At 43.7% G+C, this 16197-nt stretch overlaps 1 protein-coding gene across 1 annotated transcript in view; it reads left to right on the forward strand.

Annotated features, from left to right (window-relative positions):
- BIN3 (bridging integrator 3) overlaps nt 1–16197 on the forward strand; it is a 2343840-nt gene that overhangs the window by 1981118 nt on the left and 346525 nt on the right. Inside the window, exon 7 of the mRNA XM_044082933.1 lies at nt 6751–6892. Within this exon, the coding sequence (XP_043938868.1) occupies nt 6751–6892 (142 nt within the window). The remainder of the gene's footprint in view (nt 1–6750; nt 6893–16197) is intronic.

A 16197-nucleotide genomic window follows, 5' to 3' on the forward strand; every position in this document is an offset into this window, starting at 1 on the left:
AAGTATACACCTCAGCTACTCTTGCTGTCAGGTCACTAAATTGTCAGTTCCATATGCTGAAATTTCAGCAACATACCTTGGCACTAATGCAGAAGAAGTCTTAAAAAAGATGGAAGAAAAAGCAAAATCTGTGCAAACAGTTAAGGATTTCTTACAGGTTCAGCCCCCTAGGTTCAGCAGACATTGTCTCTCCAAGTACTGGTCCTTTCTTGCTCCGAGTTAACCGGCCCAGCCTAGGCCTCATGAAAACAGACCCCCCCCACCCAGACAGCAGCCCCAGGGAATGCAGAGATCTAATCAGTGGACTACCTCCACTTCAAAACCAGGTAGTTCTAAGCCACCCCCTTATGGTAAGAACTCACAACAACTCACCACCTCCACCTCCCCCCCAGCCCACCTTCACTTATCCCTAGGAGGAAAACACTCCTTTCACTCAAGCACCTGGGCCACCATTACCAAGGACCATTGGGTCCTGAACATTGTGTCTCAGGGATACAAATTTTCCTTCCACACCCTTCCAAACCCAGAAGGGTTCCCAGATCTACTACCAAATCAGTGTGCAGAAGCCCAAAAGCAAATCCTTTCCCTGCTCTCTATGCGGGCAGTAGAGCACGTTCCTGCAGAGCAGCTAGGCCAAGGTTTCTACTCCAGACTTTTTCTGGTGCCCAGAAAAGAGGGCACCTGGCATCCCATCCTCAATCTATCCATTCTAAACACCTTCCTGGTGATCCCAAAATTCAAAATGCTCACCCTCCAGCAGCTGCTACCCATGCTCTCCAAGAATGCTTGGCTAGCCACCCTAGATCTAAAAGAGGCCTGCCTCCACATTTCTATCAGGGAATCATGCAGGAAATATCTCCACTTCAGGGCAGGATCTCAACACTTTCAGTTCTCTGCACTTCCCTTTGGCTTATCTACTGCTGCCAGAGTTTTCACAAAATGTCTGGCTCCAGCCATTGCCCTTTGCAGATAAAGAAATATTCAAATTTACCCATACTTAGACAACTGCCTTATTCAGGCAGACAGACAGGAAAAGCTGCTCAAGCACCTGGCCTTTGTAAAGACCCTACTAAACCTCCCTAGGGTACACAATCAACAAAAAAGAAATCCAGACTGGTGCCCACCCAAAGGGTAATCTTCCTGGGAACAAGTCTGGACACAGCATCCCAGATAGCATACCTTACACCAGAGAAACAAATTTTCCTGACAGCCTACTTCTTTCAACTAGCCACCAGACCCCAGCTGTCTGCAAGGAAGATCCTGCAAGCTCTGGGGTTCATGGCATCTTGCATACTACTCTTAACATATGCCAGACTGCATATGAGGAAACTTCAGTGGTACCTAAAGAGCCTGTGGTGTCAACACTGTCAAGACCTGGAAACTCTTCTACCTATAATTCCTTGCCTCAGAAAGGAATTTATTTGGTGGGCAACAACTTGCTCCCACAACAAGGGACTGCCCTTCTTCCCACCCTCCCACCGCCCAGACCCTCACCACAGATGCATCAGACTACGCTTGGGGTGCACACCTGGATGGCAGATGCATACAGAGCCAATGGAGCCCACAGCAAATCCCTCTGCACATCATTCAAAAAAAGATGGCTGTGCAGCAGGCCTTGATAGCTTTCAGATTCCTTCTCTTTCCAGGGGTTCTCCTGATCAAAACAGACAACACCACTGTGATGTGGTAAATCAACAAGCAGGGTGGGACTCACACCTACCCTCTGTGCAGGCTGGCCATGACCCTTTGGCTGACGGCCTCTTCCATGCAACTACACCTGTTAGCACAATTCCTACCAGGCTCTTTCAGTTCTCTGGAAGACCAATTAAGCAGAAACCTTCTGAACCCACACAAGTGGGCAACTCAACAGAAGTACCTTCACCCTAATAACTCCGAAATGGGAACCCCAAAGGTCGACCTCTTTGCCTCCCACATCAACCATCAGCTCAGAAAATTCTACACCAGGGAGCATCGCTGCATGGCTTGGAAAGTGGATACCCTGTCCTTCCCCTGGGTCGATCTATCGGTCTATGCCTTTACTCCCCTACCTGTCATCCCCAAGGTACTGCTCAAAATAAGGGAGGAAAAACCAAGGACCATTTTTGTAGCTCCAGACTGGCCCTGACAACACTGGTACCCCTTGCTGCGCAGCCTGTCCCCACTGCCTCCGTGGTATTTTCCTCAGATTCCAAACCTCCTGACCCAGAGGGAAGGGGAATTCATGTATCCCCAATTGCAGGCACTCAGTTTGGCAGCTTGGATTATTCCCTAATCCTGTGCCAATCTGTCATCCTCAGTAAACAGGTTCTGGATGTTATCCAGGAGGCCAGACATCTTAGCACCAGAAAGTCTTATGCAGATAAATGGAAAAGGTTCAGTGCCTGGATTCAGGCTAAGGGGGCCAATATGGCACAGCCCTCTGTCCCTCTCATCCTGGGTTACTTAGCTGACCTACTACACAGTGGTCTGTCTTTCTCCTATATAAAAAGTCATGCCTCTGCTATTTCTGCTCATTTTCCCACTGAGCAGCCCCTTTTCTCACACCCTTTCATCAAACAGTTCCTCAGAGGGGCTAACAACTTGAGGCCCCCCAGAAGGGTACCAGCTTGGGACCTTAACTTTGTCTTGGAAAAGCTCACTCTGCCCCCTTTCGAACCAGCTTCTTCTGCAGAGCTAAAATTTCTCTCCTGGAAAACAGCATTTCTTCTGGCCATCACTTCAGCCAGAAGTCTCTCTGAGCTGCAAGCACTCATGGATGTGGAACCATTCAACATCTTCCATGCAGACAGGGTATCCCTCAGAACTAACCTATCCTTCATGCCCAAGGTGGTGTCCAGTATAGTTCTCAACCAATCCATTCATTTGCCCACCTTCTTTCCTAATCCCCAGAACAAGGTGGAAAGGATTCTGCACTCTCTAGATGTGCACAGACAGCTCAGATACTATCTGGACAGGACTAAATCCTTCAGAAAGTCTGATCAATTGCTGGGTTAGCTTTGTTACAGGGGCAGAAGGCAAAGCCATTTCCAAGCAAACCATTTCCAAATGGATAGCGAACTGCATCCATTTGTGCTACAAACAGCATGGAAAGCCTCCCCCCAAGGAGGTCAGGACACACTCCACCAGAGCAGCAACCACCTCTGCAGCTTTCCTCAGAGGAGTCCCCACCAGGGACATCCTGGCGGCTGCTGGCAGGACATCTGTTCACACTTTTAACCAGCATTTCCACCTGCCTCTCTTCACCAAATCCAGGGCAGGGTTTGCCTCTGCTGTCTCGCAGGGCATCCTAGCCAGCCTCTAGTTTCCTTGACTGCCTCCACCCATTTCCTCAGCTTTGCGAATCTACCCAAATGGGATGACTTCAACAGTGAAACACGAAGAACATAGTACAGATGTGTACACTTAGCATAAATGTGGATGTTAGAGTCATGGTTTCCCCTCCCTCCATCCCCCTTTTTTCTCTTTCTCCTTGTGTTACCATTCTTCCTTGTTGTTTTCCTTTCCTTAGAAGGAACATATTGGTATTTATTTTCCACTGGTGGGCTTCTTTCACCAGAACCTGGCCTCCTACTTTGGGGGCTCCTGACAGGTTAGGGCAAGAAAAACTGATGTAATGGCGTCAGCTGCCTTACTTTATACTACTGACGACCTGACGTCAGTCCTCAAGCGACAGCAACCGACGCAGAAATGCTAAGTCTCTGGTATTCGGGCCGGCCAAGGGCTACCCTGGCAGGGATAACCCAGATGTGATGACTGCAACAGTGAAAACACTCAAACCTCTACATTTATGATAAGTGTACACAACTCTACTATATTGTTCCACCCTTCTTTTGTACTGATCAAACTAATTGCATAATATAATGCCCCTTTTAGAATGTCTGTATTTATCCAAACACATTACACAGCTAGAAAGAATTCAGAAGTAAAACTATCTTCAGCTACCAAGAGAGGCTTGAAGCCCTGTTTTTAGATGCTGTCTCTTGGAGTCCTGCAAGGTGATTTATTTGTTTGTTCCATGTTCCTGTACATTCACAAAATAAATGGTTTCACAAACACTTGAACTAAAGACTTGAATCTCCATCAAAAATAAAAAAGACATGCTGGAGAGGCACATTGCTTATTCAGCATTTCCCCCATCTCTGTAATAACTATCTCCTGTTACATGTAGAACAGGGTGTTATCCTCGCTTTTTTTTTAATGAAAAGCTTGATAATTGGATGGGCACCCGCATATTCATGCTAGGGCTGAGTTGATAATTGGATGGACACGTAAATATTCACGCTAGGGCTGACTTGATAATTGGATGGGCACCTCCAGATTCATGCTAGGGCTGACTTGATAATTGGATGGATGTGCACCTGCAGATTCATGTTAGGGCTGAGTTGATAATTGGATGGGCACCTACAGATTCATTCTAGGGCTGACTTGATAATTGGATGGGCACCTGCAGATTCATCCTAGGGGTGAATCGTTTCCTCTATGAGGATGGACATTGGCAAATTGATTATGGTCCATAGACTGACTCTGTTTTGTAAACTCTATGAATGAGAGAAAATGGGATTGAATTAAATCAGACTAGTTTAGTTTAGCTAAAGGAAAGAAGAAGGCCTTTTCCAAACTAGGGCCACTTCCTAAGATGCAATTTTACATAACATCAGGGGCGAAACAAAACTAAAAGTATTTCTTATTAAACAGAGCAAACTATATGTTTCAAAGACCGTGATTAGACTACATTAATTGGCCATTTGTATGCAATACCAGAATGCCATATTAAATCAGTCAGAAACTTCCACTGTCTAGTCCCTGTATGATATTTAGTAATCTGTAAGTATGTAAATATTACAAGATGTGTCGCAGACAGCAAAGTATATGCTGTATTGCAATAATTGCTGTTTTGGTTCAGTGCTATACATGAATTTAGTTTAGTACTACACACATTGTGTTAGGACAATTTTCTTTTTTTAGTTATGTGCTCATATAATTCCAGCGTGCACACATGTGCTGATTGTGTAAGCATTATAACTGCACACATATTTGTGTTATGTTTTGTGCAAAGCTCATATTTAAGCTTAAAAGGGTCAGTTAACTAACACTTACTGGTTAACAAGCAAAAATAACTTAAAAGTGCTGGTTGCAAGAGGTTTCTGTATGTAAACTCTTATGTAACTAATTTTAAAGGAAAATAAGTTAGTTTGGGGTAGTATGTCAGTGCTGGGTTTTGTTAACTGCCCCTTGACAATGCTTCAGCCAGTTACCATTGAAACCTTCAAGGAGTAACATTCTGTCTATATTTATGGGTCCAATCAGCGAAGCAAAGGATGAGTTGAGGTGTGGTTAGGTTCCTGGTAAGCAATGTCTAGTCTTAGTTCTTTTCCCATTAAGTTGTATATTGACAAGTTTGGTTTACTTTTCAGTTTTTTAGGTGGTGGTTGGCTCATCAAGGATGAATTTATATGTTCAGAGTCAAGTGACCATTTTTATTTCCTATGTAACCATGTTTATCATTTGTTTACAGCTGTGGCTATTTACCTGAATGGCCTGCATTAAGCTTAAACACGGTTTCAGATGCATATCAGCTGACCCATGTATGTGTGTCTGGCATTTTGTTGTTTGTTTTCCTCATATTTACATGGCTGAATGACTCACAAAGGCAGCTCAGGAGTTGCTCAACATGCTGAGGTGGATAAAGCAGGCCAGAACTGGGGTGTATGTTGTAGATTAATCATGACATGATGTTAAACATACCTTATTGACTTGTAAAGCAAAAAGGGTTATGACCTTTTCTTTCTCCCAGGACTGTATCTGGTGAGTGCCTTTTGGCGGTTGTGCTCAGCTGGTGACTAGGCTGTAACTTAAGTGTTGCAGCTTAGGTGAGCTGTGTTTGTGGGGTAAATGGAAGGAATAGGTGCCATGGAGTACAAAGCAGATGTATTCAACAACTGAGCTGCAGTGTGCATTAGTGTATTATATGGTACCTATAAGTCATGTAATACTCATCAGTTAGTACCGAATGTAACATAAATTGAATTAGTAGCTGGATGCATTAACACTATGCCATATCTTCTATAGATTGTGAGTTTTTATGTTCTCCTCTGTAATACAAACTCATCTGATGTGTAAGTTCAGTAAACTGCTTATTGAATGGGATTCTAGGAAGTTACCATTTGTTTTAATTCCTTATATTCACCTCTAATGTTTAATTCTAATTGTGTATATTTTATCTGATTGTTACTTATATGTACCATATTATACAGTGTTGTTACTTGTACCATTTTTCTATAATTGCAAAAATATTTTACACTTTGTTTCACTTGTATATGTAGTTATTATTGCAGTGCATGTTTGATTCTTTGAAGTTTCATGTCTAAAATAATTCCTTGTGAATAGGGTATCTTTCCAGTTAGTAGCGGAAATAAAATTAAAACATTTGCATCCGTCTTACTGCCTTCAGCATGATTGGTTTGCTTTAGTAGATCTTGTCAAGCATGGGAGTGTCCCTGGAATTTTATTTCTAGTGTTTTTGAACAGCATCATATTTTTTGTTGAAGTTCAGCACCCACGTCCCATGGCTGTAATCCAGTTATTGTCACAGTAACCTTCGGTAATTCCTCCAGTGTGAAACATTGATATCCCTTGAGATTAAAACCACCCATTTTCACAAATGTAAAGCCAGCTGTTTTTCTTTTGTTTTCTTAGTAAGCTGAGGTGCATTTTAGTTTGTTTTTCTCACTCGTGTTTTCAACGTTCTAGGTATAGCAGTGTATTCCCCAGTCTGAACATGGCGGTGAAGAGACGAGAACAGTCTTTACAGGAGTACAGGCGTTTACAGGCCAGGGTGGAGAAGTATGAGGAGAAGGAAAAGACTGGTCCTGTGCTTGTCAAGCTGCACCAGGTATGCGACTTTACGCATTACAGTAATTGTTTGGGTTTACAAATTCATTTGTAGTTACACTTTACCCCCAGTCTTCAGATTCTGCACTGGGGTGCACAAGTTTCAGTGGTACCGTTTGGAGATTTGTTCTGAATAATTTCACTTTGTGTAGAGTTGTCTCTTAGTGATTAGGCATCATGGCCCCACAGATGGTGGCCTGTTTCAAACTGTCAAGAATTGCCTAATCCTCAACATCATTACAGTATAAATTCAGAGGCGGGCCCAACATTTCATTCTCCTCATTTTTTTACATTTGTATTTATTCTTTTGTTTGTTGGTGGTGGTAAACTGTGATTGCAATGCCCTCATGAGATGGTGTTTTCTTGTGTGCTTCCTTATTTTCCTGAGGAGTACTGTTGTGTTTTATAAAGATTTTCTAGCTTTTGTTTAGCACCCTTATTTTAGGCCATCTTACTGCAGCCACTGTTCATAGGTTCATACTAGGCTATCTGCCCTAGGGCATTTATAGGCCTAGCCAGAGTGTGTTTGGCTTTCATCACCCATTTTAAATTAATTTTGCTATGCCCTTTTTCGAGGTTAGTATACTGTGCCTCTGTCTAACAGTGACACAGAAGTGATACCCGGGGTAAACCTACGATCTCCCATCCACTCATCAAGATTCCTCTTGAAGAGAGTCGATGAGGGACTCTGCCTAACCTGGACTGGGATTTTATTCCAGAGTGAAGGGAGCTTCTGGGTTATGAATCTGTCCCTCCAGCATATCCTATATATTTCAGTGCTGAGGTTCAAGTCTCTCGAGCGCGTAGCTTGATGGAATTTGGATTTTCTGAGGTGCAGCATGTCCATTAATGTTGAAAGACAATCAGAAATTAATGAAAGTGGAAAACAAGCAGTACTATGTAACAAAAGAAGTAAAATCTGGTACTTGCGCATTATCGCAACCACATTTTCGCGGTTGCAAAAATCGCTTTGTTGACCACAAAGGACCACATAAAACACTGTAAGGTGTTATTTCACCTCCTTACTGATGGCTAAGAAGTGGGGATTACCTTCAGGAACACAAAATCTTGCTAAAGGCATCTTCCCCTTTTTGCGTGCATTACAGACGCATGCTTGAAGTGTCACAGATGCTGTGTGAGTGATGAATGCGATATTTGGACCGTGAGGAATGAATCCTTCAGCGAAGGAAAACACAGAAATAGGAAATATGGTTTGGATGAACTACAACTTTTGTAGAAATGTGTACACATACTTGCAAACAGCCAGTGCAATGCATAAGTTGCCCTAAGTAATCCTTTTAATTGTGAGCATCGATGAGGTTGACAGATCATTGTGGTTTCGTTTTGCAAGGAATAAGTTGGCAGTACTGATTTTGTTTGTTTGTGTGATGCTGGCATATTCAGACAAAACCAGTTAGTACTTAAGTGATTATTGCTCTTTGTATGTGTTTGTCTTTCTATGTGGTGCGCATATCTCAGCAAGTGCAGTTAGCACTGCTTCAAAACAGTCTTTTTTCTAGGAAAGCGGAGTGTCACGCTACATGATGTTCATCGTGCATACAGCTGCAGTAATCACAGATGGGTTTTCTGCCGTCAGGCGGGTCCTCGGTCGGCCGAATTCCAAAGTCTAGGTCCGGCGTCGGTTGTCGTCGCTTTCTTTCCTGACGTCAGTGCGACAGGGGTATATAAGACACAGCCGACGCCATATTCTTCAGTCTTTTTTGCCGCGCGGTGCCCGACGCAGAAGCAGTTCGGCCAGCTCCTGAAATTACGAATAATTGGAAACCGAAGTCTTCTTTAAAGCTAAGTACCCCGTTGGGGAAACTTTTCTTGCCTCAGACCGATGTCAGACAAAGTTAACAATTGTATTTCTTGTGGGAAGCAAATACCGCATAAGGATTTCCATTCCCTCTGCATACCTTGTTTAGGCCCAGACCACGACGTCTCAGCCTGTCGTTTTTGCGCTTACAATAAACGCACTATTAAGCGTCGGGCGGAGTTCGCCCAGCACTTTTTTGGTAAAACCTTTGATTATAAAATGTTGTTGGATACTCCGACTACCGTTTTGTCCAAAAAACACAAGGACAAAGACTGACACGCGAGGTCCGCGGTCTCCACCGACACCACGCCAAAACCGGCTACACGTGGTCCGGTTCTCAGTGAGGCGCCTATGCAGCTCCTGACTACCGACGACACTTCTTTGGCGGTGTCCTCTGTAACCGAGACCGCAGGTACCTCGGCCCATACCCAGACTACAACCACCGAAGCCACTGTGAGTGTTGAGCCTCCTAATGTGGATAGGTACACTTCCACCCATGGTGTTTTTAGACCCTCATCTTCCTTCTCCATTAAGGCCTTTACTAAGTCCAAATCAGCCATGCATCCCAAGAAGCCTGTTGCACAGGGCCCATCTCCAGGCCCCATGCCTAAAAAGCAGATGCTAAAAATGGCTGAGGATTTAATTACTCTTATCAGGGGTTCCCAGCCCCCTCCAGACAAGAGACACCGAGTGGAGGAAGCTTCTCCTTCTTCTGACCAGGATTCCATTTTTTCAGAACATTCTGATGAAGAGGAACACTCATACTCCCCTTTTGAAGATTCGGATGCTGAGCAGTCCATTCCTTCTGTATCTCCCACAGAGGATTTCTCTTTTGGGGAAACCTTGCACACCTTGAGGGAACACTTCCATTGGGAAGGCCAAGACTTTTCTGATTCTAAGAAAAGACTTAGGAAATTTCTTTTGTTACCTCAGCACAGACCTCTGGCGATACCTCCTGTCTTGGACATACTTGATGATGTTTACTCGGAGGCTTGCCTAAATCCGGATTCCCTGCCTCCTGCCCCAGTCAAGCCTGATAGGTACTACAGAGTTCCTAACTCTCACCAATTTCTTTACAAAAGCCATAATGCTGACCCTGAAACCATTTCTCAAGGCCCCAAGGGAATGAAGACCTCTACTGCTAAGAATCCACTACCTTCCGAAAGAGAGTCTAGATCCTTAGAAAGGTGGGGAAAAAAGGTATATACCTCGGCCACCCTAGCCATGAGGGCCTTAAATTGTCAGTTCCATATGCTTAAATATCAGCAGTTTCTGTTATCACAATTAAGAAATAAAATGTCTCAACCTGAACAACCAGATTTGAAGGAGTTGCAGGATATGATACATAGTGCAGAACAAGTGGATAAACACACCTTACAATGTGGCTATGATGCCCTAGAGGCCTCAAGTAGAGCTGCTGTGACAGGATCAGTCATTCGTAGACATGCCTGGCTTAGAGAACAAACCCTGCCTGACCATGTTAAAGCTAAGTTACTAGATGCTCCTTTACAAAAGGATGTACTATTTGGCACTAATGCTGAGGAGATACTATGGAAAATGGAAGAAAAAGCTAAATCTATGCAAACTGTCATAGCTTTTCTACAGGTTCAACCACCACGTTTTAGCAGAAATTGGCCTGCAAAGAACTGGTCCTTTCCAGCCACGGACAAGCCACAAAGAGGTAGATACAGGCGCACAAGGGGCAGAGGACAACCTCAAGGATCATATAGAGGCAGACAATGGCAAACTCCAGCAACAAGAGGTGGCAAAGACAGTGCACAGCAATACAGGAAAGAAACCCAATGACTTCCCCCGTTCCATGCCAAGCAAGTCTCAGCTGGCAGCACCCTTGGGAGGAAAGCTGGCATTATTTACAAGAAATTGGCATATTATCACAACAGACAAATGGATCCTGGACATTATAAACAGAGGCTACAGATTTGACTTTCACACTCTTCCAAAAATGAGAGGCATGCCGAACCTGCCACACAATCAAAGGGCAGAGGCTCAAATACAAATTTCAAAGCTTATGGCCATGAAAGCTATTCAAGAGGTACCTACTCATGAACAAGGTCAAGGTTTTTATTCCAGACTTTTTCTGGTACCAAGGAAAGGAACCGACTGGAGACCCATTTTGGACTTATCCATCCTAAACACATTTCTACTGCACCAAAATTCAAGATGCTCACATTACAGCAGCTTCCCATGCTGGGCAAGGAGTTTTGGCTGGTAACATTGGACCTCAAGGAGGCATACCTGCATGTCCCAATCAGACAAAGCTGCAGAAGATACCTCAGATTTCTTGCAGGTTCAATCCACTATCAATTCTCTGCATTGCCCTTTGGCTTATCTGCTGCCCAGAGTATTCACGAAATGCCTGGCATCAGTAATTGCCTACTGCAGACTTCAAGGGATACAAATTTACCCTTATTTGGACGACTGCCTGATCCAAGCGGACAACAAGCACCTACTTCTGGAACATCTGGCTTATGTAACACGGTTATTGAATTCTCTGGGATACACAGTCAACAAGGAGAAATCCAGGCTAACACCATCTCAGAAAATAACTTTCCTGGGTGCCAACTTGGACACAAACACCCAGATGGCCTATCTTACGCCAGAAAAACAAGGGCAACTAACTCATTACTTCAAAATACTAGCAAATTGTACCAGGCTCACTGCAAGGAAAATCCTGCAGGCTCTGGGCTTCATGGCATCTTGCATTCTTCTAATCCCATGTGCAAAGTTGCATATGAGGAAACTTCAGTGGTTCCTAAAAAACCTATGGTCTCAACACAGCCACAGTTTGGAAACAATAATACCAATAATTCCATGTTTGCAAAAGGAATTTCTATGGTGGGCCCAAGCATGCCAAACAAACACAGGTCTTCCATTCTGCAAGCCTCAAGCAAATCAAGTCATCACAACAGACGCCTCAGACTACGCCTGGGGGCGCACATGACAGACAGGTGCATTCAGGGCAAATGGTCCCAAAAGGAAAAGCACCTTCACATCAATCAAAAAGAAATGCTAGCAGTGATAAATGCAATTACAATTTTCAAGGACCTCCTGCATCCAGGGCAATTATTGATAAGAACAGACAACACCACAGTAATGTGGTACATAAACAAACAAGGTGGAACACATTCATACCCCCTGTGCAGGCTAGCCATGTCACTTTGGAACTTGGCTCTGAAATGGCAAATCGAACTTCAAGTACAGTACTTGCCAGGATTGGAAAACATGCTGGTAGACAATCTAAACAGAAATATGACAGATCCACACGAATGGAAGTTGCATCCTCAAGTGTTTACAAAGATAATCCAAGCGTGGGGAAGACTAGACATAGATCTCTTCGCCTCCCACAGGAACCATCAATTGAAAAAGTTCTGTTCAAGGACCTTTCATCCAAAGGCCTGGAGAGTGGACGCCCTTTCTTTCAGTTGGGCAACATGGACAGTTTATGCTTTCCCACCTTTGCCTCTTCTGCCCAAGGTGCTCTTGAAAGCAAGAGCAGACAGACCGAAGATGATACTGATTGCTCCAGACTGGCCAAGACAACACTGGTACCCACTCCTGAGGAGCCTAACACATACTCCTCCCTGGATCCTACCTCTAATGCCTCTTTACTGACTCAGCACAGCTACAAAACTCTTCACAGTCAGCTGAAAACTCTCAATCTGGCTGCATGGAAAATTCCTTAACACCACAACAGACCCTACTCTCCAAAGAGGTGCAGGATGTCATTTTGGAGTCCAGAAGGCCATCTACTAGAAAGGCTTACTCCGCAAAATGGAAACGTTTTTGCGCTTGGAATGAGAAAAAAGACCAGGATCCTAGAAAACTGAATTTGCCTCAGATATTACAGTATCTAGCTGAGCAGTTGAACAGTGGACTTTCATTTTCCTCCATCAAAATTCATGCCTCAGCCATTTCTGCAGAATACAACACTGATCCACCCTTATTCTCTCACCCACTTTTAAGACAGTTCCTCAGAGGAGCTAAGAATATAAGACCTCCAAGGAAACAACCAATACCAGCCTGGGATCTTAACTACATTCTAGAAAAATGAACATTACCTCCCTTTGAACCAGCTGCCTCAACAGATTTGCAATATTTGTCCTGGAAAACAGCCTTCCTTCTGGCCATTACCTCAGCTCGTAGGGTTTCGGAACTACAAGCCCTCATGGCTGTGCAGCCCTTTCTCATCTTCCATCAGGACAGGGTTTCCCTACGAACCAACCCTTCATTTATGCCTAAGGTAGTATCCAGGGTAGCTTTAAATCAGGCCATACACTTACCTACCTTTTACCCCAATCCTCAAAACAAAGGGGAAAGGCTGCTACATTCCTTAGACATCCATAGACAGCTACGTTACTATTTGGACAGAACACAGCCCTTCAGGAAATCAGAACAACTTTTTGTGTCCTATGCTGTAGGAGCTCAAGGGAAGCCAATTTCCAAACAGACAATTTCAAAATGGATAGGCCATTGCATACGGTTTTGTTACTCCTTTCATGGCAAACCTGTTCCTACAGGCGGCAGATCCCACTCCACAAGGGCCACAGCTACCTCTACAGCCTTACTCAGAGGAGTCCCTACCAAAGATATTTTGGAGGCAGCCACTTGGAGTTCTGTGCATACCTTCACAAAACACTACCACCTGCCTTTATATTCCAAAACTAGAGCAGGCTTTGCCACTGCTGTGTTGCAGGGCATTTTGGCTGCTCCCAGTTCCACATAGTGCCTACCACCCTGTGCATAGCTTTGGGATTCTACCCATCTGTGATTACTGCAGCTGTATGCACGATGAACATAGTACAGTTTTGTACCTACCATAAATGTAGATGTTCGAGTGCTAATACAGCTGCAGTACAGGTTTCCCTCCCTCCTTCCCCTCTTGGTAAAGGCCTAGTGGCTAACACCTCCTCATACAACCTAATTTGGGTTATCCTTCTATGGTGTATTTGGTTGCAACTACTGATTTTTGATTATATTGCATTGCTTGACTATATATATATATATATAATTTATGTATTGCCTTCCTTCTGGGGGCACCTGACATCTGGGGCAAGAAAGACTGAAGAATATGGTGTCGGCTGTGTCTTATATACCCCTGTCGCACTGACGGCAGGAAAGAAAGCGACGACAACCGACGCCGGGCCTAGACTTTGGAATTCGGCTGACCGAGGACCCGCCTGACGGCAGAAAACCCATCTGTGATTACTGCAGCTGTATTAGCACTCGAACATCTACATTTATGGTAGGTACAAAACTGTACTTTTCTTAAACTAAGCAACATACTGTCTTGTACAAGTCGCACTTAAATAATGACACACCTGTGATGGGCAAATTTCATTACAACCGTTATTTGACTGCATTTGCTCTCAGGAAAAAAGGAATGTTCAGCAGGTGGAGTTGGAATAACAGACATAGTAGCAGTGCAGTACTTAAACCAACAGCAACAGTATGTTTTTTTTTAACACACCATGTAACATTTTAAAAACATTAAGGAACATATTTCGGGCTCGGGAACCAACCACTATTGCCGTGAAAAATGTGGTTGCAATAATACATAAGTACCTAAAATTTAATTTAAGACATAAAGCAATAGATCTCCTGTTAAACTGAACAACAAAGTTTTATTGAGTGTTGCAGCTCATGTCATTACATATGCAGCCGTACAGGGACAGAATTATCAGTATTGTGGTGCATGTGCAGTGGGACCCAGTTTGCTGCATACCTGGGGAAGCTGGGGTATGGCCCCACCAATAACTGAAATTCTATCCATGCAGTGAAACTGAAACAGCGTTTAAAGCAGAGCCGAGTGCCCCTTCTCAGTCTTGGCCTTTCTCAGATGGTATATTTTATCAGGGGAATTGCCCTAGGTGCTGGTGGTACTCGCTGTAACTGTGTATGTGCATTGAAAAAATTACACTCTTCTGCAGTTTGTACCTAGAAATTCTACAGACATACTGCCTTTTCACTTTCAGGGCATTAAATAAATCATCCCACCCTCAGAAATAATTATAAAAAGACAAAGGAAGATCAGTTTTACACATTATTAACTGTACAGATTCTGATGAATACACTTATTAACCTTTCTCTTCTATGTATTATAGCATCTCTTTTCCTATTAGAATTATGCCAGTGAACCCCAGTTCGGTTCCAAGTGTCTCCTAGATCAGAATGGGAAGATGTGTTTTCATATAAACTGTCTGCAGTGCGAATTCCTCACCCCTCGCAGTAATGGTTGCCAAAGGGAAACAGATAAGGTCATCTGCGGCTGTACTGAGAGTAAAACTAGAATGCATTTCACATTCCTGTAGAAGCTGGCAGCCCCATGCTTATAGGTAAAGGAAGTCGAGGATGTTTAAGGTGGATTTAGCATTTTTTTTCTTTTTCTCCCCGTCTAATTGACACATTCATGCACAAATACACTGGCTCCATTATCTAGAACCAGTTGTCATTCGTTCATTTCCTTGAGGAATGAGAACTGTGCACAGAGAGATTACCTGCCTCTAACACTTTAGGATATGCCGGGCTCATCTGTGGGCACAGAAAGAGCCCTTTGATCCATTTATTACCTGCAACGACATGTATAGGCTGGGCCCATTTTCTCCCCTGGATGAGTCCTATTCATTCTCCATATCAGAGATGTCCAGCCTCATGCCTGCTTTTTAACCAGAGTTGGGTGAGAGGGAGCAGACGGTTCAGGCAAACCAACCAAACTGAATTCCTGCAGCAGCACTGCGAGCTTCACAGTGTCTGCTTTCAGGAAGTGCATGTGCACTACTGCACATCATCCCAAGAAAGCAACACTCTGCCTGCAGCACATGTTTCGCTAGACCTATTGCTGGAGGAGGTACAACCACACTGCTGCCCTGTACAGTGGACTGATAAAACCAGCCCTTCTCCCCAGGATGGCTGAACTGACACAGGGCACTTGCTGGTCAGTTCCATCTTCACTGACAGTCTTATCTAGTGCTTCTGTTGCTAGACTGACATGGGTCATCAGACCTTAATTTTTGTACACCCTGGGGCCAGGATTTAATATTTTAGTTTTGTTTCTGTTAGTCCACATAGCTTTCGCAGTTTTATTTTCAGCTTATAATGAATGTCACTGATTGCTAATATTCCTTATTTTATTTCCAGATAATGCCACACACATTATCTCAGCATTTTAACTAACATATGTACAGCTAGGAAACTGAAAAAAAGTCAGTATATCATTTTGTAAACATAAGCTGATTGTTTCCATTAGAATACACAAATTACTGAACTCTAAAATATTTGTGAGGTCGTTTTTTTCGGGGGGGGGGGGGGGTATTTCTTAAAAGGTGTTTCATATTGAGGAGGGAGATTGTCTCTTATAAAACTAAACTTTCAGTGTCTGACTTTCTATTTCTGTCAAACTAAAACCTGACCGATTGATACATTGTGACACACACAAGTTTAGAATTTGAATTAGTGCATACAGTACTGGT

The sequence above is a fragment of the Protopterus annectens genome, chromosome 9.part0, assembly GCF_019279795.1.
Source record: "Protopterus annectens isolate FY-2018-M chromosome 9.part0, PAN1.0, whole genome shotgun sequence".
Classification (NCBI taxonomy): Eukaryota; Metazoa; Chordata; order Ceratodontiformes; family Protopteridae; genus Protopterus; species Protopterus annectens.